This window comes from Nesoenas mayeri (genome assembly GCF_963082525.1).
Source record: "Nesoenas mayeri genome assembly, chromosome: 31".
NCBI lineage: Eukaryota > Metazoa > Chordata > Aves > Columbiformes > Columbidae > Nesoenas > Nesoenas mayeri.
The window spans coordinates 1,137,346-1,159,238 of NC_137567.1; the positions used below are offsets into that span (position 1 = coordinate 1,137,346).

The window sequence follows — 21,893 nt, forward strand, 5'->3', positions numbered from 1 at the left end:
CGGAAGCGCGCGGGTCGCGGGCGGAAGAGAAGGCGGGGCGGGCGCTGGAGGGTTCGAGAAGCGGCCGGAGCGGCGGCCCCGGGCGGCCCGGCCATGGTGGATTACAGCGTGTGGGACCACATCGAGGTCTCGGACGACGAGGACGAGACTCACCCCAACATCGACACCGCCAGCCTGTTCCGATGGCGGCACCAGGTGCGCGCGGGGCGGCCGCGGTTCTTCCCCCCCCCCCCCCCCTCCACCCCCCTTCCCCACGGCCAAGTCGAGGCTCGTTGCCATGGCAACCGGGACCCCCGTGGGGAGGGGGAGCGGGTGTCGTGTTGCTGTGGCAACCAGCTCCAAGGACCCCCCCCCCCCCATGGCGGGGGAGGGGGGGGGGGCGGCATCGTTCTCATGGCAACCAGCTGCGGGACCCCGGGGGGGGGGAGGGGGGTGAGGTGGGAGGGGGGGTTGGGGTGTCCCTGTTGTCATGGCAACCGGTGGGTTGGGGTTGGCCCCCCCCCAAAAGAGGGTTCAACGCCCCCCAAAAAGGGGTTTCAGCCCCCACTAAAAGGGGGTGGCGGCCCCATTAAAATGGGGGTCCCAGCCCCCCCCCCCCAAAAAAAGGGTCCAACCCCCCCTAAAAAGGGGGTCCAACCTCCCCTAAAAAGGGGGTCCCAGCCCCATTAAAATGGGGGTCCAACCCCCCCCATAAAAGGGGTCCCAGCCCCACCGAAAAGGAGTCGAAACCCCAACAAAATGGGGGTCCCAGCCCCATTAAAATGGGGGTCCCAGCCCTAACAAAAAGAGGGTCCACCCTCCCCCATAAAAGGGGTCCCAGCCCCCCCCTAAAATGGGGGTACCAGCCTCATTAAAATGGGGGTCCAACCCCCCCCAGAAAGGGGTCCCAGCCCCCCCTAAAAAGGGGGTCCCAGCCCCATTAAAATGGGAGTCTGAGCTCCAATAAAAAGAGGGTCCAATCCCCTCCCTAAAAAGGGGATCCTAGCCCCATTAAAATGGGGATCTGAGCCCCAACAATAAGAGGGTCCCAGCCCCCCCTAAAATGGGGGTCCCAGACCCATCCCCTTTGGCACCCTCCTTTTTCTGCCCCCCCCCATCCCCCCTGTTTCCTTAGCACCCAGCCCCCTCCTCAGGATTCCTTTCCCCCCAAATCCTCCCCATGACCGGGGTCCCCGGCGGGGGGCACAGCCCCGCCCACCCCCCATGAGGCCCCTTTGGGGGCACAGGTGCGTGCTGGGGGGCTCTTGTGCCCTTTAACCCCCCCAGCGTCTGGTTGGAATGGTGGTTAAACTGGGGGGGTTCACTCTTTCCCCAGCGAACCCTCAGGGCCTTCAGTCGCCCCAAATTTGGGGGGGGGGAAGAAATCTGCCCCCCAAAATCTTCCACCAAAAACCCCATGGATGAGCTTGATTGTTTTTCTCCTAAAACGGGGCGTTTGGGGACACTTGTGTCCCTTTTTTCCCCTAAAACGGGGCGTTTGGGGACGCTTGTGTCCCTCTTTTCCCCTAAAACGGGGCGTTTGGGGACACTTGTGTCCCTCTTTTCCCCTAAAACGGGGCGTTTGGGGGCACTCGTGTCCCTCTTTTCCCCTAAAACGGGGCGTTTGGGGACACTCGTGTCCCTCTTTTGCCCTAAAACGGGGCGTTTGGGGACATTCATGTCCCTCTTTCCCCCTAAAACGGGGCGTTTGGGGACGCTTGTGTCCCTTTTTCCCCCTAAAATGGGCCGTTTGGGGACATTAGTGTCCCTTTTTTCCCCTAAAACGGGCTGTTTTGGGACATTCATGTCCCTTTTTTCTCCTAAAACGGGCTGTTTTGAGTGCGTTTGTGTCCTTTTTTCCCCCTAAAACAGGCTGTTTTGGGTGCGTTGTCTCCCTTTTCTAAACCGGGGTGTTCCCTAACGAGCTGAGGATAATTAACGCTGATTAACCCCCCGTTTCCCATTGTGCCGCCCCCAGGCTCGTGTGGAGCGAACAATTAAGGCCGATTAACCCCCCATTTCCCATCATGTTGTCCCCAGGCTCCCGTGGCTGATTAACCCCTCGTTTCCCATCATGTCTAACGCTGATTAACCCCTCGTTTCCCATCGTGTCTCCCCAGGCTCGCATGGAGCAGACAATTAACGCGGATTAACCGCCCCCCCCCACCCCCCCACCCCGAACACTGATTAACCCCTGGTTTCCCATTGTGTCTAGCGCTGATTAACCCCACGTTTCTCATCATGTCCAATGCTGATTAACCCTCCTATTTCACATTGTGTCTGGTGCTGATTAACCCTCTGTTTCCCATTGTGTCTAATGCTGATTAACCCCCTGTTTCCCATCACGTCTGATGTTGTTTAACCCCCCATTTCCCATGGTGTCCCCCCCAGGCTCACGTGGAGCGGACTATTAACGCTGATTAACCCCATGTTTCCCATCACATCTAATGTTGATTAACCCCCCGTTTCCCATGGTGTCACCTCCAGGCTCCCCTGGCTGATTAACCCCCTGTTTCCCATGGTGTCCCCCCCAGGCTCCCGTGGCTGATTAACCCCCAGTTTTCCATGGTGTCACCTCTAGGTTCACATGGCTGATTAACCCCCTGTTTCCTATCACATCTAATGTCGATGAACCCCCCGTTTCCCATGGTGTCCCCCCCAGGTTCACGTGGCTGATTAACCCCTTGTTTCCCATCACGTCTGATGTTGATGAACCCCCGTTTCCCATCGTGTCGCCCCCAGGCTCCCGTGGCTGATTAACCCCCCCTTTCCCATGGTGTCACCTCCAGGTTCACATGGCTGATTAACCCCCCGTTTCCCATCACGTCTGATGTTGTTTAACCCCCCGTTTCCCACGGTGTCCCCCCAGGCTCGCGTGGAGCGCATGGAGCAGTTCCAGAAGGAGAAGGAGGAGCTGGAGCGGGGCTGCCGGGAGTGCAAGCGGCGCGCGGCCGAGGCGCAGCGGCGGCTGGCGGAGCTGGAGGCGGCGGGGGCGGCGCGGGGGGAGCTGGAGAAGCTGCGGGCCGAGGCGCAGCAGCTGCGCGCCGAGGAGCGCGCCTGGGACGCCAAGCTGGACGAGCTCCGCAAGAAGGAGAAGAACATGCCCTGGAACGTGGACACGCTCAGCAAGGACGGCTTCAGCAAGGTGGGGGTTCGGGGGGTTTGGGGGGCCCAGGGGGGCCACTGTGACCCCCTCCCCTCCAAGGGGTGACGTTGGCGTGGTGTCGCTCCGCAGAGCGTTTTCAACGTGAAGCCCGAGGAGAAGGAGGAGACGGAGGAGCAGAAGGAGAAGAAGCACAAGAGCTTCGTGGAGAGATACGAGAAGCAGATCAAACACTTTGGTGGGTGCGGGGCCAGGCCGGGACCCCCTTTTTGGGGGGGTGTTACCCCTGTTTATGTTGGCTCTGTGACCCTGTTTATGTTGGCTCTGGGACCCCCTTTTTGGGGCTCTGGGACCCCCTTTTTGGTGGGGCTGGGACCCCTTTTTGGGGCTCTGGGACCCTGTTGATGTTGGCTCTGGGACCCCATTTATCTTGACTCTGGGACCCCCTTTTTGGGTGGGGTGTTACCCCCTTTTTGGGGGTGCTGGGACCCCCTTTGTATTGAGGCTGGGACCCCCCTTTTTGGGGGGGTTGAGACCTCCTTTTTGGGGGTCTTGGACCCCCTTTTTGGTCGGGCTGGGACCCCTTTTTGGGGGTCTTGGACCACTTTTTGGGGTGCTGGGACCCCTTAGAGTCACCCTCCACTCCCTCCCTCAGCCGGAACTCGCTCCACTCACATTTCCCCACATTCCTCCCCATTTTTTGGCCGAATTGAAGCCGCGTTCACCCCGATTCGGGCCGGGGGGGTCGGGATGAATCCCCCTCATCCCCCTAACGAGCTTTCGCTAACGAGCTTGATGAATTTCCCGCAGGGATGTTGCGGCGCTGGGACGACAGCCAGAAATACCTGTCCGATAACCCGCACCTCGTTTGCGAGGAGACGGCTAATTACCTGGTCATCTGGTGCATCGACCTGGAGGTGGAAGAGGTGGGGAAACGGGGTAAAACCCTGTGGTTTTGAGGCCGGGATCGCGGCCTCGTTGCCTCGGACGTCGGGATGTTACGGAGCTTTAGATCATCGTTAAGCTCAAATTACCGTATTTACCGCTAAACCCTGGCCCTTTTTAGCCCCATTTGACCCCATTGAACCTGATTGAGTCCTGTCTGACCCCATTTGACCCTGTTGAACCCCATTGAACCTGATTGAATCCCGTCTGACCCCGTTGAACCCATCTGACCCCATTTGAACCCGTTGAACTCTGTTTAACCCCATTGGACCCTATTTAACCCCGTTGAACTCTGTTTAACCCTATTGAACCCTGTTTAACCCCGTTGAAGCCCATTGAACCCCATTAGACCCTGTTGAACCCCATTTAACCCCATTTGACCCCGTTTAACCCCGTTTGACCCCATTGAACCCCATTTGACCCCATTGAACCCTGTTTAACCCCAGTTGAGTCGCGTTTCACTCCATTTGACCCCGTTTGACCCCCATTGACCCCCCCAGACGGTGACGACGTTTCTGAGTCTCCACAACCCTTCATGGGACGGAATTTATCCCAAAAACTCCCATTGAAACTGTCCCCGGCTCAACTTGAGCCCATTTCTCATTGTCACCCCCCCTTGTCCCCCCACCCTCCTCCCGGGGGGGGGTGGTTTGGGGGGCAAAAAGGTGCCCCAACCCAAACCCACAGAAAACGGGGCATAATTTGGGTCAGAAAATGTGTTTTCCATCACCGACTCCAACCCCGAACCCGCCACAAATCTCAAATTCCGCCCCCCCATTCACCATTCATCGTGTTTTTCTCCCCAAAAAGGGGTTGGGGAAGAGCCCCCCCACCCCCTCGCTGTGCACATGGGTGAATGTTGGGGTCCCCGCCCCTGTCCCCCCCCCCCAGAAACACGCGCTGATGGAGCAGGTCGCCCACCAGACCATCGTCATGCAGTTCATCCTCGAGCTGGCCAAGAGCCTCAAGGTGGATCCCAGGGCTTGTTTCCGGCAATTTTTCACCAAAATTAAGGTAAAACCCCCCAAATCTCCCTCCCCAGGTCATTAATCCCCCCCCCCCCCCGGGTCATTAATCCCCCCCTCCATCATTAATCACCCCCCCCCGGTCATTAACTTCCCACCATGGTGACCCTTGAGCGGCTCATGGCGTGAAGATAAATCACCGCTGAATTAATTTTGGGGGGGTGTTTTGGGGCACAATTTGGGGGGGGGACACAAAATTAATCTCTTATCGTGGGGATTAAACTGTTTAGGACCCCGAGGTGGATTTTGGGGTGGAAAGCGAGGTTTTTGTGTCCCCTGTTGCATTGAACGAAGTGACGGAATGAGCTGGATGGGAAGTTGCGAGGGGGAGATTTGGGGCCAATTTGGAGACAATTTGGGGACAATTTGGGGTCAAAATTAATCTCTTCTCGTGGGGATTAAACCCTTTGGGACCCCGGGGTGGATTTTGGGGTGGAAAACAAGGTTTTTGTGTTCCCTGTTGCATTGAACAAAGCAATGGAACGAGCTGGATGTGAAGTTGCGAGGGGGAGATTTGGGGACAAATTGCAGGCAATTTGGGGACAATTTGGAGACAATTTGAGGACAATTTGGGGTCAAAATTCATCTCTTCTCATGGGGATTAAACCCTTTGGGACGGCGGGGTGGATTTTGGGGCGGAAAGCGATGTTTTTGGCCCCGTTTTGGCGCAGACGGCCGACCAGCAGTACATGGAGGGGTTCAACGAGGAGCTGGGCGCGTTCAAGGAGCGGGTGCGCGGCCGCGCCCGGGCGCGCATCGAGAAAGCCATGAAGGAGTACGAGGAGGAAGAGCGCCAGAAGCGCCTGGGCCCGGGGGGCTGGACCCCGTGGAGGTTTACGAGTCGCTCCCGGCCGTGAGTATGAATTTTGGGGGGTAAAGCGGCAGATTTGGGTCGTTTCGTCGCGCCCTGACGGGGGTTTCGTGTCGTTTTTTAGGAGCTGCAGAAGTGTTTCGACGTCAAAGACGTTCAGATGTTGCAGGACACCATCAGCAAGATGGATCCCACTGTGAGTCGGTGTTGTTACCCCCCCAAAAACCCCTTTAGAACCCCCCAAAAACCCCTTTAGACCCCCCCCCAAAAAACCCCTTTAGACCCCCCCCCAAAAACCCCTTTAGACCCCCCCCAAAAACCCCTTTAGACCCCCCCTCAAACCTCTTTAGACCCCCCCCAAACCCCTTTAGACCCCACCCCCCAAAACCCCTTTAGACCTCACCTCCCCAACCCCTTTAGACCCTCCCCAAAAAACCCTTTAGACCCCCCCAAAAACCTCTTTAGACCCCCCCCAACAAACCCTTTAGACCTCCCCCCGAAAAACCCTTTAGACCCCCCCCAAAAACCCCTTTAGACCCCCCCCCCAAACCTCTTTAGACCCCCCCCAAAAAAACCCTTTGGACCCCCCCCCAAAACCCCTTTAGACCCCACCCCCCCAAACCCCTTTAGACCCCCCCCCAAACCCCTTTATACCCCCCCCAAAAAACCCTTTAGACTCCCACCCCCCCAAAAAAACCCTTTAGACCCCCCCGAAAAAACCCTTTAGACTCCCCAAAAAAAACCCTTTAGACCCCCCCCAAAAACCTTATAGATGGCTCCCCAAAAGCCCTTTAGTCTACCCCCCCAAAAACACCCTTTAGACCCCCCCCAGAAACCCCTTTAGACCCCCCCCCAGAAACCCCTTTAGACCCCCCCCAACAAACCCCTTTAGACCCCCCCCAACAAACCCCTTTAGACCCCCCCCACAAACCTCTTTAGACCCCCCCCGAAAAACCCTTTAGACCCCCCCCCCAAAAACCCTTTAGACCCCCCCCCCCAAAAACCCTTTAGACGCCCCCCAAAAAACCCTTTAGACCCCCCCCCAAAAAACGGTTTAGACCTCTTTTAATGGGGTTTTAATTGAATTTAGGAAGCCAAATATCACATGCAGCGCTGCATCGATTCGGGGCTTTGGGTCCCCAACGCCAAAACCGAGGGGGCCGAGAAAGGCGGCGGCGCCGAAGCCGTTTACGAGGAGATTCCCAAGGAAAACGGCGACGGCGAGAAAGGAGACGCGTGAAAAACAGCCGGAAAGGGTCCAAAAATGCTCTAAAGGCTCAAAAAGAGGCGGAAAACGGAAAAGAATGACGCTTTGCGCTTTTTTTGAGCCTTTACGGTAATTCGCTTGCGCCTTTTTTTGAGCCTTTACGGTAATTTGGTTGCGCTTATTTTTGAGCCTTTACGGTAATTTGGTTGCGCTTAATTTTGAGTATTTACGGTAATTCTTATGCGTCTTTTTGCTCCTTTAGGGCAATTATATTGCGCTTTTTTTGAGTCTTTACGGTAATTCTTTTACCGTAAAGTCTCTAAAAAAGGCGCAACATAAAAAAATTACCGTAAAGGCTCAAAAAACTCCCCGTAAATCATAAAAAATAAGTGTAAAGGCTAAAAAAAAAAAGGTGTAAAGCGTAAAAATAATTCAATGTAAAGGTAAAAAAAGGCAAAAAACGTAAAATAAGTTTGTAAAGGGTAAAAAAACCAACGTAAATCGTACAAATGGTGTAAGATATTAAACAATAAAAGGCACTAAGGGGTCTGTCCCTTCTCCCCCCACCCTTTATGTGACTATTAGTGACATCATGGAGCTGCCCCCCCCCATTGCCCCCCCCACGGCCTGGGGGGGGTTTGGGGGGTTTGATTGGGGGGGGGGGGGGGGGGAAGGTTTCTGGGGGGGTCACGACTGTGGTGTTGAATAAAGAGACAGAAGGAGCTGGATGTGGAGTTTGGGGGGGAGGGATTGGGGACAATTAGGGGGGGGAAAGGCGGAGTCCCCAGGGGGGATATTTGGGACAATTTGGGGGGGGGGGGGGGGGGGGGGGGGGGAACAAGACGGAGCCCCTGGGGGGACAGTTTGGAGTGGGGGGGGACAAGGCGGAGCCGCTGAGGGGGTGGGGGGTTCAGGACACCCCCCCCAGGGGTTTTGGGGGTCCAGCTGTGCCCGTGGATCTATCCAGATGTGCCCCCCGCCCCGTTTAGATGCAGCTGCGGTCCCGCCCCATCCACCTGTGGCCCCTCTCTCCCTCAGCTCCGCCCCCTTCCCGCTCTCCAGCCAATCGCCACCGCCAGCCCGTCCCGTGGGCGTGGCCTCGCACAGCGTCCCGCCCACGGGGTGGAGCTGTGTGGGCGTGGCGGGCGGAGAACCAATGGCAGCGCGCGTCTCTGCGGCCCAATGGGAGGCGGCGGCTCTGCGGGGCGCAGGAAGGCGGAACGGGAGCCGGGGCCGGTGCGAGCGGGACCCGGGACGGGAACCAGCGGGACCCGGAACCAGCGGGACCCGGAACCAGCGGGACCCGGAACCAGCGGGACCCGGAACCAGCGGGACCCGGGGCCGGTGCGGGCCGGGGGGGCGGGGCCGGGGGCCGAGGGGTGGGGGACGGGGGGTGAGGGGGTCACGATGTGAGGGGGAGGAGCTTCTGGGGTGGGGGGGTCGGGGGGGGGTGTCAGGATCTATGGGGGGGGGTCAGGATCTGTGGGGCTGGGGAATGTGGGGGTCAAAGTGTTTGGGGCTGGGGGGTGCACAATATGTGGGGTTAAGAGGCCCTGGAGTGGGGGGGTCAGGGTGTGGGATGGGGGGAGGGGGGCAGGATCTGTGGGGCTGGGGAATGTGGGGGTCAATGTGTTTGGGGCTGGGGGGGGCACAATATGTGGGGTTAAGAGGCCCTGGGGTGGGGGGGTCAGGGTGGGGGGGGTGGGGGTTCAGGATCTGTGGGGCTGGGGGGGTCAGGATGTGGGGAGTAGTAGGTTCTGTGGTGGGGGGGTCAGGATCTATGGGGCTGGGGAATGTGGGGGTCAATGTGTTTGGGGCTGGGGGGGGCACAATATGTGGGGTTAAGAGGCCCTGGGGTGGGGGGGTCAGGGTGGGGGGGGTGGGGGGGTCAGGGTGTGTGGGGTTGGGGTATCAGGGTTGATCGCAGTTCCTGCTGTGATCGCGGTTCCCGGTGTGATTGATTGTGATTCCCGGTGTGATCGCAGTTCCCGGTGTGATTGATTGTGATTCCCGGTGTGATCGCGGTTCCCGGTGTGATTGATTGTGATTCCCGGTGTGATCGCAGTTCCCGGTGTGATTGATTGTGATTCCCGGTGTGATCGCTGTTCCCGGTGTGATTGATTGTGATTCCCGGTGTGATCGCGGTTCCCGGTGTGATTGATTGTGATTCCCGGTGTGATCGTGGTTCCCGGTGTGATTGATTGTGATTCCCGGTGTGATCGCGGTTCCCGGTGTGATTGATTGTGATTCCCGGTGTGATCGCTGTTCCCGGTGTGATTGATTGTGATTCCCGGTGTGATCGTGGTTCCCGGTGTGATTGATTGTGATTCCCGGTGTGATCGCTGTTCCCGGTGTGATTGATTGTGATTCCCGGTGTGATCGTGTTTCCCGGTGGGATTGTGATTCCCATTGTGATTGATTGTGATTCCCGGAGTGATCGCGGTTCCCACTGTGATTGTGGTTCCCGGTGCGATTGATCACGGTTCCCGGTGTGATCGCTGTTCCCGCTGTGATCGATTGTGATTCACGGTGTAATCAATGGTGATTCCCGGTGTGACTGCGGTGGTTCCCGCTGTGACTGTGGTTCCCACTGTGATCGCAGTTCCTGGTGTGATCGCGGTTCTGGGTGTGATTGTGATTCCCGCTGTGATCGCGGTGGTTCCTGTGGTGATCACGGTTCCCGGTGTGACTGTGGTTCCCCATGCGATCGCAGTGGTTCCCGGTGTGACCGCGGTGGTTCCTGGTGTGACCGCGGTTCCCGCTGTGATCAGTTGTGATTCCTGGTGTGACTGTGGTGGTTCCTGGTGTGACCGCGGTTCCCGCTGTGATCGATTGTGATTCCCGGTGTGACTGCGGTTCCTGTGTGATCACACTTCCCACTGTGATCGATTGTGATTCCTGGTGTGACTGTGGTGGTTCCCGGTGTGACGGCGGTTTCCACTGTGATCGATTGTGATTCCCGCTGTGATCGATTGTGATTCCCGGTGTGACCGCATTCCCGGTGTGACCACGGTTCCCGCTGTGATCGATTGTGATTCCCGGTGTGACTGTGGTGGTTCCCGGTGCGACCGCGGTGGTTCCTGGTGTGATCGCGGTTCCCACGTGATCACACTTCCCACTGTGATCGATTGTGATTCCCGGTGTGACCGTGGTTCCCGGTGTGACCGCATTCCCGGTGTGAACCGCGGTGGTTCCCGGTGTGACCGCGGCGGTTCCCGGTGTGACGGCGGTTCCCCCTGCGCAGGTTCTCCATGTCCCTGTGCCGGCGCTCGGGGCCGCGCGGGCGGCGCGAGGCCGAAGGCTCCGGCCTGCGGGTGCGGCTGCTCCGAGACCCCGACGACGACAACGCCGACGACGATGGTGACGGTGACGGTGACGCCGCGGGGCCGCGCTGGCGCCGCTTCCACGGGACGCCGAGCGCCGAGGAGATCTGCGTGCGGCTGGCGCGGGGGCTCGGTCAGGACCCCGCATACCCACTTTGGGGGCGTTTGTCCCAAAAACGGGGGCGCGGGGGAAAATCCTGGTTTGGGGGGGGCGGGATTTCTAGGTATGTTTTTGGTAAGAAAATCTGTCCTCTCTGAGGTCCGTCTGTCCGCTCTGAGGGCTGTTGTCCAGGTGTCTGTCCGCTCTGAGGGCTGTTGTCTGGGTGTCTGTCCGCTGTGAGGTCCGTCTGTCCGCTCTGAGGGCTGTTGTCCGGGTATCTTTCTGTCTGCTCTGAGGTCCGTCTGTCTGCTCTGAGGGCTGTTGTCCGGGTGTCTGTCCGCTCTGAGGGCTGTTGTCCGGGCGTCTGTCCGCTGTGAGGTCCGTCTGTCTGCTCTGAGGGTTGTTGTCCAGGTGTCTGTCCACTCTGATGGCTGTTGTCCGGGCATCTATCCGCCCTGAGGTCCGTCTGTCCGCTCTGAGGGCTGTTGTCCGGGTGTCTGTCTGCTCTGAGGTCCGTCTGTCTGCTCTGAGGGCTGTTGTCTGGGTGTCTGTCCACTCTGAGATCCGTCTGTCCACTCTGATGGCTGTTTTCCGGGCATCTATCCGCCCTGAGGTCCGTCTGTCCGCTCTGAGGGCTGTTGTCCGGGTGTCTGTCTGCTCTGAGGGCTGTTGTCCGGGTGTCTGTCCACTCTGAGGGCTGTTGTCTGGGCATCTGTCCACCCTGAGGTCCGTCTGTCCGCTCTGAGGGCTGTTGTCCGGGTGTCTGTCCACTCTGAGGTCCGTCTGTCCGCTCTGAGGGCTGTTGTCCGGGTGTCTGTCTGCTCTGAGGGCTGTTGTCCGGGTGTCTGTCCACTCTGAGGGCTGTTGTCTGGGCATCTGTCCACCCTGAGGTCCGTCTGTCCGCTCTGAGGGCTGTTGTCCGGGTGTCTGTCCACTCTGAGGTCCGTCTGTCCGCTCTGAGGGCTGTTGTCCGGGTGTCTGTCCACTCTGAGATCCGTCTGTCCACTCTGAGGGCTGTTGTCCGGGTGTCTGTCCGCTCTGAGGGCTGTTGTCTGGGTGTCTGTCTGCTCTGAGGGCTGTTGTCCGGGTGTCTGTCGCTCTGAGGTCCGTCTGTCCGCCCTGAGGTCGGTCTGTCCGCCCGTTCTGTCGCAGGCATCACCCCGCTGTGCTGCAGCCTGTTCGGCCTGTACGACCTGCAGCGGGGGCTGTGGATCCCCCCGAACCACCGTTTCCACGTCACCCCCGACACCGACGTGCGCCTGCTGTTCCGCATGAGGTCAGCCCTTCCCGCCTTGTCACCCCCTTCCCGCCTTTTTACCCCATTCCCTCCTTTTTACCCCATTCCTGCCCTTTTTACCCCATTCCCGCCCTTTTTACTCTCTTCCCGCCTTTTTACCCCATTCCCGCCCTTTTTACCCCATTCCCGCCCTTTTTACCCCGTTCCCGCCTTTTTACCCCCTTCCCACCTTTTTACCCCATTCCCGCCCTTTTTACCCCATTCCCGCCCTTTTTACCCCATTCCCGCCCTTTTTACCCCGTTCCCGCCTTTTTACCTCATTCCTGTTTTTTTACCCCATTCCCGCCCTTTTTACCCAGTTCCTACCTTTTTACCTCATTCCCGCCCTTTTTACCCCATTCCCGCCCTTTTTACCCCATTCCCACCTTTTTACCCCATTCCCACCCTTTTACCCCATTCCCGCCTTTTTTACCTCATTCCCGCCCTTCTCACCTCGTTCTCACCTTTTTTACCCCATTCCTGCCCTTTTTACCCCATTCCCACCTTTTTACCCATTCCCACCCTTTTACCTCATTCCCGCCTTTTTTACCTCGTTCCCGCCCTTCTCACCCCGTTATTACCTTTTTTTATCTTATTCCCACCCTTTTTACTTCTTTTCTGCCTTTTATTACCTCATTCCCGCCTTTTTACCCCCTTCCCTCCCTTTTTACCCCCTTCCCTCCCTTTTTACCCCATTCCCACCTTTTGACCCCCTTCCCTCCCTTTTTACCCCATTCCCCCCCTTTTTTTACCCCATTCCCACCTTTTTACCCCATTCCCGCTTAAAGACCATTTAAGCTTAAAGAACATTTTCAAACTAAGTCCCAAGGCCTCATATTTGTTCTGAAACCGTTGTATATTCAGGGAATACAGTTTAATGTAATTGTCCTATGGGTAAAACGGGCTCTAGAATCCAAAGCAGGGTGTGATTTTCGGCTCCTCGCCCCCTCCAGGTTCTATTTCCGCAACTGGCACGGGCTGCACGAGCAGGACGCGGCCGTTTGCCGCGGCGGCGCCCGGCACGGCGAGGCGCCCGGCGCGGCGCTGCTGGACAGACCCTCCTTCGAGTACCTGTTCGAGCAGGTAGACCGGGCTTTGCCCTGATCCCGCCCCACTGGGCTCGGCTTATCCGCGCGGCGCGCTGGCTTTGGCTTGGGGACACAGTTTGGCCCACGAGGAGCGTTCGTCCCACTCCGGAGCTCCAAGGGGATCCCATTACACCTCGTGAACCAAAACAAGGCGGATATAGAGTGCCCTGAGCTTTATTTCCGCCCGTTTTGCGGGACAACAATGGGCTCCAACAGCTCTATGAGAGTTATAAACCACAGCTGTTTAATGCAAAGTTCGATCGGGTTGTATAGCGTTAAACTGCTGGATGTATAGTTACGTTATCCTTGGATAACTCTACACGCAGTTTATGTTTCTCTAGTTAATCCAGCTTGGTTTTAATCTCAGACGCTCATCACCTCCCGTATCTCGCCACAAACTACTTTAATTCCTCATTGTCTTGCTTCATCAACTTCATTCTCCATGTTTGTGGCCAAGGACCTTTCAATGGCCCTTCCCTAGATCAGCCCCACCCGCTGGGCCGATGTCCGTCCGTCACTGGGCAGATGTCCGTCCCGCACTTGGCCAATGTCCGTCCCGCACTTGGCCAATACTGGGTGGATGTCCGTCCCGCGCTTGGCGGATGTCTGTCCTGCACTGGGCGGATGTCCATCCCGTGCTTGGCCGATGTCCATCCCATGCTTGGTGGATGTCCATCATGCACTGGGCCGATGTCCGTCCCGCGCTTGGCGGATGTCCGTCCCGCACTTGGCCAATGTCTGTCCGTCACTGGGTGGATGTCCGTCCCGCACTGGGCGGATGTCTGTCCCGCAGTTGACGGGCAGATGTCCATCCCACACTTGGCCAATGTCCGTCCCACGCTTGGCAGATGTCTGTCCCACGCTTGGTGGATATCCGTCTCATTCTTGGCCAATGTCCATCCCGTGCTTGGCCGATGTCCATCCCATGCCTGGTGGATGTCCATCATGCACTGGGCCGATGTCCGTCCCGCGCTTGGCCGATGTCCGTCCTGCGCTTGGCAGATGTCTGTCCCATTCTTGGCGGATGTCTGTCCCGTGCTTGGCCAATGTCCGTCCTGCGCTTGGCGGATGTCCATCATGCACTGGGCGGATGTCCGTCCTGCACTTGTCCAATGTCCGTCCCGCGCTTGGCCAATGTCTGTCCTGCACTTGGCAGATGTCCGTCCCGCACTGGGCGGATGTCTGTCCGGCACCCCTTACCGATCTCCCTCTCGTTACCAGGGGAAGTACGACTTCATCAACGACGTGGCGCCACTGCGGGACGCGCAGGGCGAGCAGGAGCTGCAGCGCTTCAAGAACGAGTGCCTGGGCATGGCCGTGCTGCACCTGTCGCACGTGGCGCTCACGCGCGGCCTCTCGCTGGAGGACGTGGCCCGCAGCTACAGGTGACGGCTTCGGCGCGGCGCCGGCCTCCGGCGCTCTCTGTCCTCACCGGGAGCGACGCTGGCGCCGTTTCAATGACGTTTCATCGTCAGCGGCTCCTCCACCTGTTTTAATGACAGAGGGACCATCAGCGGCTCCTTTGCTGCGTATTTTGCTTCCTCACCCTTTATCCTTTGTCCTCCTCACCATGAGCGACTCTGGGGTTGTTTCATGCGATGGAGACATCGGTGGCTCCTCCACTGTGTATTTTGCTTCCTTACCCTTATTTCTTTGTCCTCCTCACCATGAGCAACTCTGGGGCTGTTTTAATGGCAGAAGGATCAGCAGCAGCTTCTCCACCGCATATTTTGCTTCCTCACCCTTATTTCTTTGTCCTCCTCACCATGAGCCACTCTGGGGCCATTTCATGCGATGGAGGCATCGGCAGCTCCTCCACTGTGTATTTTGCTTCCTTACCCTTTATCCTTTGTCCTCCTCACCATGAGCGACTCTGGGGCCATTTCATGTGATGGAGACGTTGGCGGCTCCTCCACCACGTATTTTCGTTCCTCACCCTTATTTTCTCTCTGTGCTCCTCACCATGAGCCACTCTGGCGCCATTTCATGCAACGGATACATCAGTGGATCCTTTGCTGCATATTTTGCTTCCTCACCCTTTTCTCTCTGTTCTTCTCACCAGGAGCGACTCTGGGGCCGTTTCATGCAATGGAGACATCGGCGGCTCCTCCACTGCATATTTTGCTTCCTCACCCTTATTTTCTCTCTGTCCTCCTCACCATGAGCAACTTTGGGGCTGTTTTAATGGCAGAAGGATCAGCAGCAGCTTCTCCACCGCATATTTTGCTTCCTCACCCTTATTTCTTTGTCCTCCTCACCATGAGCCACTCTGGGGCCGTTTCATGCGATGGAGACATCGGCAGCTCCTCCACCGCATATTTTGCTTCCTTACCCTTATTTCTTTGTCCTCCTCACCATGAGCGACTCTGAGGCTGTTTCATGTGATGGAGACATCGGTGGCTCCTCCGCTGTGTATTTTGCTTCCTTACTCTTATTTCTTTGTTCTCCTCACCATGAGCAACTCTGGCGCCATTTTATGCAATGGAGACATCGGCGGCTCCTTCACTGTGTATTTTCCTTCCTTACCCTTATTTCTTTGTCCTCCTCACCGGCAGCAACTCTGGGGCCGTTTCATGTGATGGAGACATTGGTGGCTCCTCCGCTGTGTTATTTTGCTTCCTCACCCTTATTTTTTCTCTGTGCTCCTCACCATGAGCGACTCTGGGGCCGTTTCATGTGGTGGAGACATCAGCGGCTCCTCCGCTGTGTATTTTGCTTCCTCACCCTTATTTTCTCTCTGTCCTCACCATGAGCGACTCTGGGGCCATTTCATGCGATGGAGGCATCGGCGGCTCCTCCACTGTGCATTTTGCTTCCTTACCTTTATTTCTTTGTCCTCCTCACCGGGAGCGACTCTGGGGCCGTTTCATGTGATGGAGACGTTGGCGGCTCCTCCACCACGTATTTTGCTTCCTCACCCTTATTTTCTCTCTGTCCTCACCATGAGCGACTCTGGGGCCGTTTCACGCGATGGAGACATCGTTGGCTCCTCCGCCGCCTCTTGTTGCCACCCCCACCCCGCACCTGTTTCCTGATGGCCCCCCGTTCCCCCCGCAGCTTCAAGAACTGCATCCCGCGCTCCTTCCGCCGCCACATCCAGCAGAACAACTACCTGACGCGGTTCCGCCTCAAGAACGTCTTCCGGCGCTTCGTGCGGCGCTTCCAGCGGCACACGGTGGGCGCCGGGCGGCTCACGGCGCAGGACGTCATGTACAAGTACCTGGCCACGCTGGAGCAGCTCGCCCCGCGCTTCGGCGCCGAGCTCTTCCCCGTCCTGTCCTTGGAAACCTCCTCGGAGGGGGAGAGGGCGCAATTCGGCGCCAACGGGGACCACGAGCCCCCCAAAGAGCCGCTGGTCACCCACGAGCTCTTGGTCACCGGGACGAGCGGGATCGAGTGGCGCCCGGTGCCCGCGGAGGTAATTTGGTGGGTGGGATGAGGCGTTCTTGCCCAAATCCCACCCAAATGGCGCCGTCTCCTTCCCCGTATTTTGGGCTCCTCGTGCTCCCAGTTCGACCATTAACACGCGGCGGGTGCTCCGGCGTCTCCCGCCCCCGCAGAGCGTCGAGGGCTTTTCCCAGCGCGGATATTTCGGGGGAAGGAGCAGAAGCAAAGAGGCGGAAGCCAAAGCGCCGGCGGAGCAGCGGAACGAGGCGAAATGGGCCCGTTTCTGCGATTTTCGGGAAATCACGCACGTGGTGGTCAAGGACAACAGGGTCAGCGTCCACCGGCAGGACAACAAGTGCCTGGTGAGCGGGACCTTTTCCAAAACCGACGACTTTTCCGCTGGCGTTTGGGGGTGAAGAACGAGGATGTTTGATGGGATTCATCCCCAAAATGCCTTCGCAGGAGCTGCTGCTCCCGTCGGCGCCGCTCGCGCTGTCCCTGGTCTCGCTGCTGGACGGTTATTTCCGCCTCACGGCCGATTCCAGCCACTACTTGTGCCACGAAGTGGCTCCTCCGCGCCTCGTCATGAGCATCTTGAACGGCATCCACGGCCCCATGCAGTAAGTGGCTTCGTCCTCACGCTTTGGGGACGTCAAGGGGACGCCCCCGTGTCCTCGAGGGGCTTCCCAAACCACAGGTGTGGCGACAGTCACCTCAGGGCTCAACATGGCGCCAGAATCACCTCAGGGCTCAACATGGCGCCAGAATCATTTAAGGGATCAAAATGGCGCCAGAATCCTCTCAGGGCTCAACATGGCGCCAGAATCACCTCAGGGATCAAAATGGCGCCAGAGTCACCTCAGGGCTCAACATGGTGCCAGAATCACCTCAGGGTCAAAATGGCGCCAGAGTCATTTAAGGGCTCAACATGGTGCCAGAATCACCTCAGGGCTCAACATGGCGCCAGAATCATTTAAGGGCTCAACATGGCGCCAGAATCACCTCAGGGCTCAACATGGCGCCAGAATCAGCTCAGGGTCAAAATGGCGCCAGAATCACCTCAGGGCTCAAAATGGCGCCAAAATCACCTCAGGGCGCAAAGTGGCACCAGAATCACCTCAGGGCCCAAAATGGCGCCAGAATCACCTCAGGGCTCAACATGGCGCCAAAATCACCTCAGGATCAACATGGCTCCAGAATCACCTCAGGGCTCAGAATGGTTTTATATCAAAACGATAAAGATTGTGCTTATGTCTTATAGCTAAATAGCATGTTACATATTGCTATGAGGAATGGGAGGGTGCGCTCGAGCACCGCCGGCGCCTCTCCCGCCGCCGCGCGGTGGAGCCGGCGCCGCACGCTGTGCCGTTGCCCTTCCCGCAGGGAGGAGTTTGCTCTGGCCAAGCTGCGGCGCGCGGAACCCGAGGACGGGCTCTACGTGACGCGCTGGAGCGTCCTGGACTTCAACAGGATCATTCTGTCCGTGGCCAAGCGGAGCGCGCAGCCGGTATGGGCTCCGTTAGACCGAGGCCGTTTAACGCGGAGCCTGGTCAGGGTGTATAGGCTTAAACTGCTGAGTTGGTAGTTGGGTTATACCTGGTAATTATAGTGAGATTGTGCGCTGCTTACGTTTCTCTAGCTAAGCCTAACCCTAACCCTAACCCTAAACCTTAGCCTAACCTTAATCCTAGTCCTAATCCTTACCCCAACCCTAATCCTAACCTTTACCCTAACCCTTACCCTAACTGTAAGCCTAATCCTTACTCCTAGTCTAATCCTAACCCTTACCCTAACCCTATCCCTAATCCTTAGCCTAACCCTAGCCCTAATCCTAACCCTAATCCTTACTGTAAGCCTTACCCTAACCCCGATTGGGGTGATTGGGGCGATGGGCCGATTGGGGCGACAGGGCAATGAGGTGATTGGGGCGATGGGATGATTGGGGTGATGGGGCGATTGGGGTGATTGGGGCAATGGGGTGATTGAGGTGATCGGGCGATCGGGGCGATGGGGCGATTGGGGCGATGGGGCAATTGGGGCGATGGGGCAATCGGGGTGATGGGGCAATTGGGGTGATAGGGGTAATGGGGCAATCAGGGCGATAGGGCGATTGGGGAAATGGGGTGATCGGGGCGATGGAGTGATGAGGCGATAGGGGTGATGGGGCGATTGGGGTGATGGGGCGATGGAGCGATGGGGCGATTGTGTGATTGGGATGATGGGGTGATGGGGCGATCGGGGCAATGAGGCAATTGGGGTGATAGGGGTGATGGGGTGATTGGGGCGATGGGGCAATTGGAGTGATGGAGCGATTGGGTGATCGGGGCGATGGGGTGACGGGGCGATTGAGTGATCGGGGTGATGGGGTGACAGGGCAATGGGGCGATTGGTGTGATGGGGCGACAGGGCAATTGGGTGATCGGGCCATGGGGTGACGGGACTCACGACACCCCCATCCCATCGTTTCTCTTCAGCCGGAGCCGGGAGCCCTCGTGTACAGGCAGTTCCGCATCCAGCTCAAGGGCGACTCCTTCGCGCTGGACGGCTGGGAGCGCGAGTTCCCCACGCTGCGCGGGCTCCTGGACGCGCTCAAGGGCTGCACGCTCCGCTCCGGCGGCGAGAGCTTCGCGGTGAAGCGCTGCTGCCCGCCCGAGCCGGGAGGTGCGCTGGCGCTGCCCGTCGCGGCGCTCGAGGGGCGTCCGGAACCTTCCGGGCTGTGACCTCCATCTTCCCCCCCCCCGGCAGAGATCTCGGACCTGCTGATCGTGCGGAAGGTGAAGGACGACGCCAAGCGCATCCTGAACCTGAGCCAGCTCAGCTTCCACCAGATCCGCAAGAACGAGATCACGCAGGCGAGTGGGCCGCCTGACGGGTTTCAGGGGGCCAGTGGGGTTTTTGGGGGGCTAGTGGGGTTTTTGGTTGGCCAACAGGGTTTTTGAGGGGCCAGTGGTGTTTTTGGGTGGCCAACAGGGTTTTTGGGGGAGCAACGGTGTTTTTGCGGTGCCAACAGGGTTTTTTCAGGGGCCAGCGGTGTTTTTGGGTGGCCAACAGGGTTTTTGAGGGGCCAGTGGGGTTTTTGGGTGGCCAGTGATGTTTGCGGGGGGGGTCAGTGGGGTTTTTAGGGGGCCAACAGGGTTTTTAAGGGGCCAGTGGGTGTTTTAGAGGGCTAGTGGGGGTTTTGGGGAGCCAGTGGTGTTTTTGGGTGGCCAACAGGGTTTTGGGGGTCCAACAGTGTTTTTGGGGACCCAGTGGTGTTTTTGGGTGGCCAACAGGGTTTTGGGGGGATCAGCGCGTGTTTTTGGGGTGCCAACAGGGTTTTTGAGGGGCCAGTGGGTGTTTTGGAAGGCTAGTGGGGTTTTTGGGGGCCAGTGGTGGTTTTGGGTGGCCAACAGGGTTTTGGGGGGACCAGTGGGGTTTTTGGGGAGCCAGTGGGGTTTTTAGGGGATCAGTGGAGTTTTTAGGGGGCCAGTGGGGTTTTTGGGGCTCAGTGGGTTTTCTGGGGGCCAGTGGTGTTTTTAGGGGGTCAGTGGGGCTTTTAGGGGGCCAGTGGGGTTTTTGGGGGAGCCAGTGGGGTTTTGGGCGTCAGTGGGGTCTTTGAGGGGTCAGTGGTGTTTTGGGAAGCCAGTGGGGTTTTAGGGGAGCCAGTGGGGTTTTGGGGGGTCAGTGGGGTCTTTGAAGGGTCAATGGGGTTCTGGGGAGCCAATGGGGTTTTTAGAGTGCCAGTGGGGTTTCAGGGGTCAGTGGGGTGTTTTGGGGGGTCAATGGGGTGTTTTGGGGGCTCAGTGGGGTGTATTGGGGGGTCAGTGGGGTTTTTGGGGGTCAGTGGGGTTTTTGGGGGGTCTAACACCCCCGTCGCTCTCCCCGTGGCTGCAGCGAGCCCACCTGGGCCAGGGCACCCGCACCAACATCTACGACGGGGTGCTGAGCGTCTGCGGCGGCGCCGGCGCCGACGACGAGGCCGAGTATTTCTCCACCGAGCAGAACAACAACAGCCGGGAGATGCACGTGGTGCTCAAAGTGCTGGACCCCAGCCACCGGGACATCGCCCTGGTGGGTCCCGCGCGGCGCCGCGCGGCGGGGAACGGGGAGCGGGAGGGGACGGAGCAGCCCCGAGCGCGCTGCCTGCGGTTCCGGCGCCATTCGGAGCCCTGAGGCAATTCTGGCGCCATTTTGTGCCCTGAGGCGATTTTGCGCCATTTTGATCCCTGAGGCGATTCTGGCGCCATTTTGATCCTGAGGTGATTCTGGCGCCATGTTGAGCCTGAGGTGATTCTGGTGCCATTTTGACCCTGAGGTGATTCTGGCGCCATTTTGAGCCCTGAGGTGATTCTGGCGCCATTTTGAGCCCTGAGCCGATTCTGGCGCCATGTTGACCCTGAGCCGATTCTGGTGCCACTTTGATCCCTGAGGCGATTCTGGCGCCATTTTGAGCCCTGAGGTGATTCTGGCACTATGTTGACCCTGAGGTGATTCTGGCGCCATTTTGATCGCTGAGGTGATTCTAGGCGCCATGTTGATCCCTGAGGTGATTGTGGCGCCATTTTGATCCCTGAGGTGGTTTTGCGCCATTTTGATCCCTGAGGCGATTCTGGCGCCATTTTGACCCTGAGGCGATTCTGGCGCCATTTTGATCCCTGAGGCGATTCTGGCGCCATTTTGAGCCCTGAGGTGACTCTGGTGCCATGTTGACCCTGAGGCGATTCTGGCGCCGTGTTGAGGCACCAGGGGGTCGCTCCCTGCTCCCTCCCGCCCGCCGGCTCCTGCGGCGCCGTGACCCCGTCTCTCGTCTCCCGCAGGCGTTTTTCGAGACCGCCAGCCTGATGAGCCAGGTGTCGCACGTCCACTTGGCGTTCGTAGCACGGCGTGTGCGTGCGCGGCTCCGAGAGTGAGTCCGGGACCCACGACACCCCCGCCCGCCCCCCGCCCTCGCGCCGGCGCCGGAACCCGCTCTCTCCCCCCAGATATCATGGTGGAGGAGTTTGTGGAACACGGGCCCCTGGACGTGCTGCTGCGCAAGGAGAAGGGACGAGTCATCGTGGGCTGGAAGATCACCGTGGCCAAGCAGTTGGCCAGTGCCTTGAGCTACCTGGTACCTTCCCCTTCCTCTTCCTCCTCGTCTTCCTCCTCGTCTTCCTTCCCTGTTCTTGTTCCTCTCCCCTTCCTCCCCTGTTCCCCTTCCTCTCCCGTCTTCCTCTCCTGTCTTCCTCTCCTGTCTTCCTCACCTGTCTTCCTCTCCCGTCTTCCTCTCCTGTCTTCCTCTCCCGTCTTCCTCTCCGTCTTCCTCTCCCTTTCCCCTTCTTTTTCCGTTCCCCTTCCTTCTCCCCTTCCTGTCCCCTCTTCCTTCTCCCTTCCTGTCCCCTCTTCCTCTCCCTTCCTACCCCTCTTCCTCCCCCCTTCCTACCCCTCTTCCTCTCCCCTTCCTTCCCCTCTTCCTCTCCCCTTCCTCCTCCTCTTCCTTCTCCCCTTCCTTCTCCCTTCCTTCTCCCCTTCCTTCTCCCCTTCCTTCTCCCTTTTCTTCTCCCTTCATTCTCCCCTTCCTTCCCCTCTTCCTCTCCCCTTCTTCCCCTCTTCCTCTCCCCTTCTCCTCCCTTCCTCCTCCCCTTCCTCCTCCCCTGCCTCCTCCCCTTCCTCCTCCCCTTCCTCCTCCCC

The 21,893-nt window shown here is 58.4% G+C and overlaps 2 protein-coding genes across 2 annotated transcripts in view; both read left to right on the forward strand.

The window, feature by feature from the left end:
* Positions 1 to 7,667, forward strand: CDC37 (cell division cycle 37, HSP90 cochaperone). Its single transcript, XM_080361363.1, is given in 9 exon segments — positions 1 to 195; positions 2,849 to 3,124; positions 3,215 to 3,320; positions 3,893 to 4,008; positions 4,919 to 5,041; positions 5,724 to 5,853; positions 5,856 to 5,905; positions 5,988 to 6,059; positions 6,954 to 7,667. Coding segments are annotated over 9 exon segments (1,125 nt in total). The 5' UTR covers positions 1 to 93; the 3' UTR covers positions 7,104 to 7,667.
* Positions 7,668 to 8,291: 624 nt separating this feature from the next.
* TYK2 (tyrosine kinase 2) overlaps positions 8,292 to 21,893 on the forward strand; it is a gene marked incomplete at its 3' end in the record, with an annotated part of 13,955 nt that continues 353 nt past the window's right edge. Inside the window, 15 exon segments of the mRNA XM_080361335.1 lie at positions 8,292 to 8,414; positions 10,315 to 10,526; positions 11,646 to 11,769; positions 12,723 to 12,852; positions 14,079 to 14,242; positions 15,915 to 16,275; positions 16,418 to 16,606; positions 16,707 to 16,864; positions 17,628 to 17,751; positions 18,719 to 18,905; positions 18,990 to 19,096; positions 20,118 to 20,294; positions 21,041 to 21,100; positions 21,102 to 21,129; positions 21,206 to 21,333. Coding sequence (XP_080217461.1) covers positions 10,322 to 10,526; positions 11,646 to 11,769; positions 12,723 to 12,852; positions 14,079 to 14,242; positions 15,915 to 16,275; positions 16,418 to 16,606; positions 16,707 to 16,864; positions 17,628 to 17,751; positions 18,719 to 18,905; positions 18,990 to 19,096; positions 20,118 to 20,294; positions 21,041 to 21,100; positions 21,102 to 21,129; positions 21,206 to 21,333 — 2,142 coding nt within the window. The 5' untranslated portion in view covers positions 8,292 to 8,414; positions 10,315 to 10,321.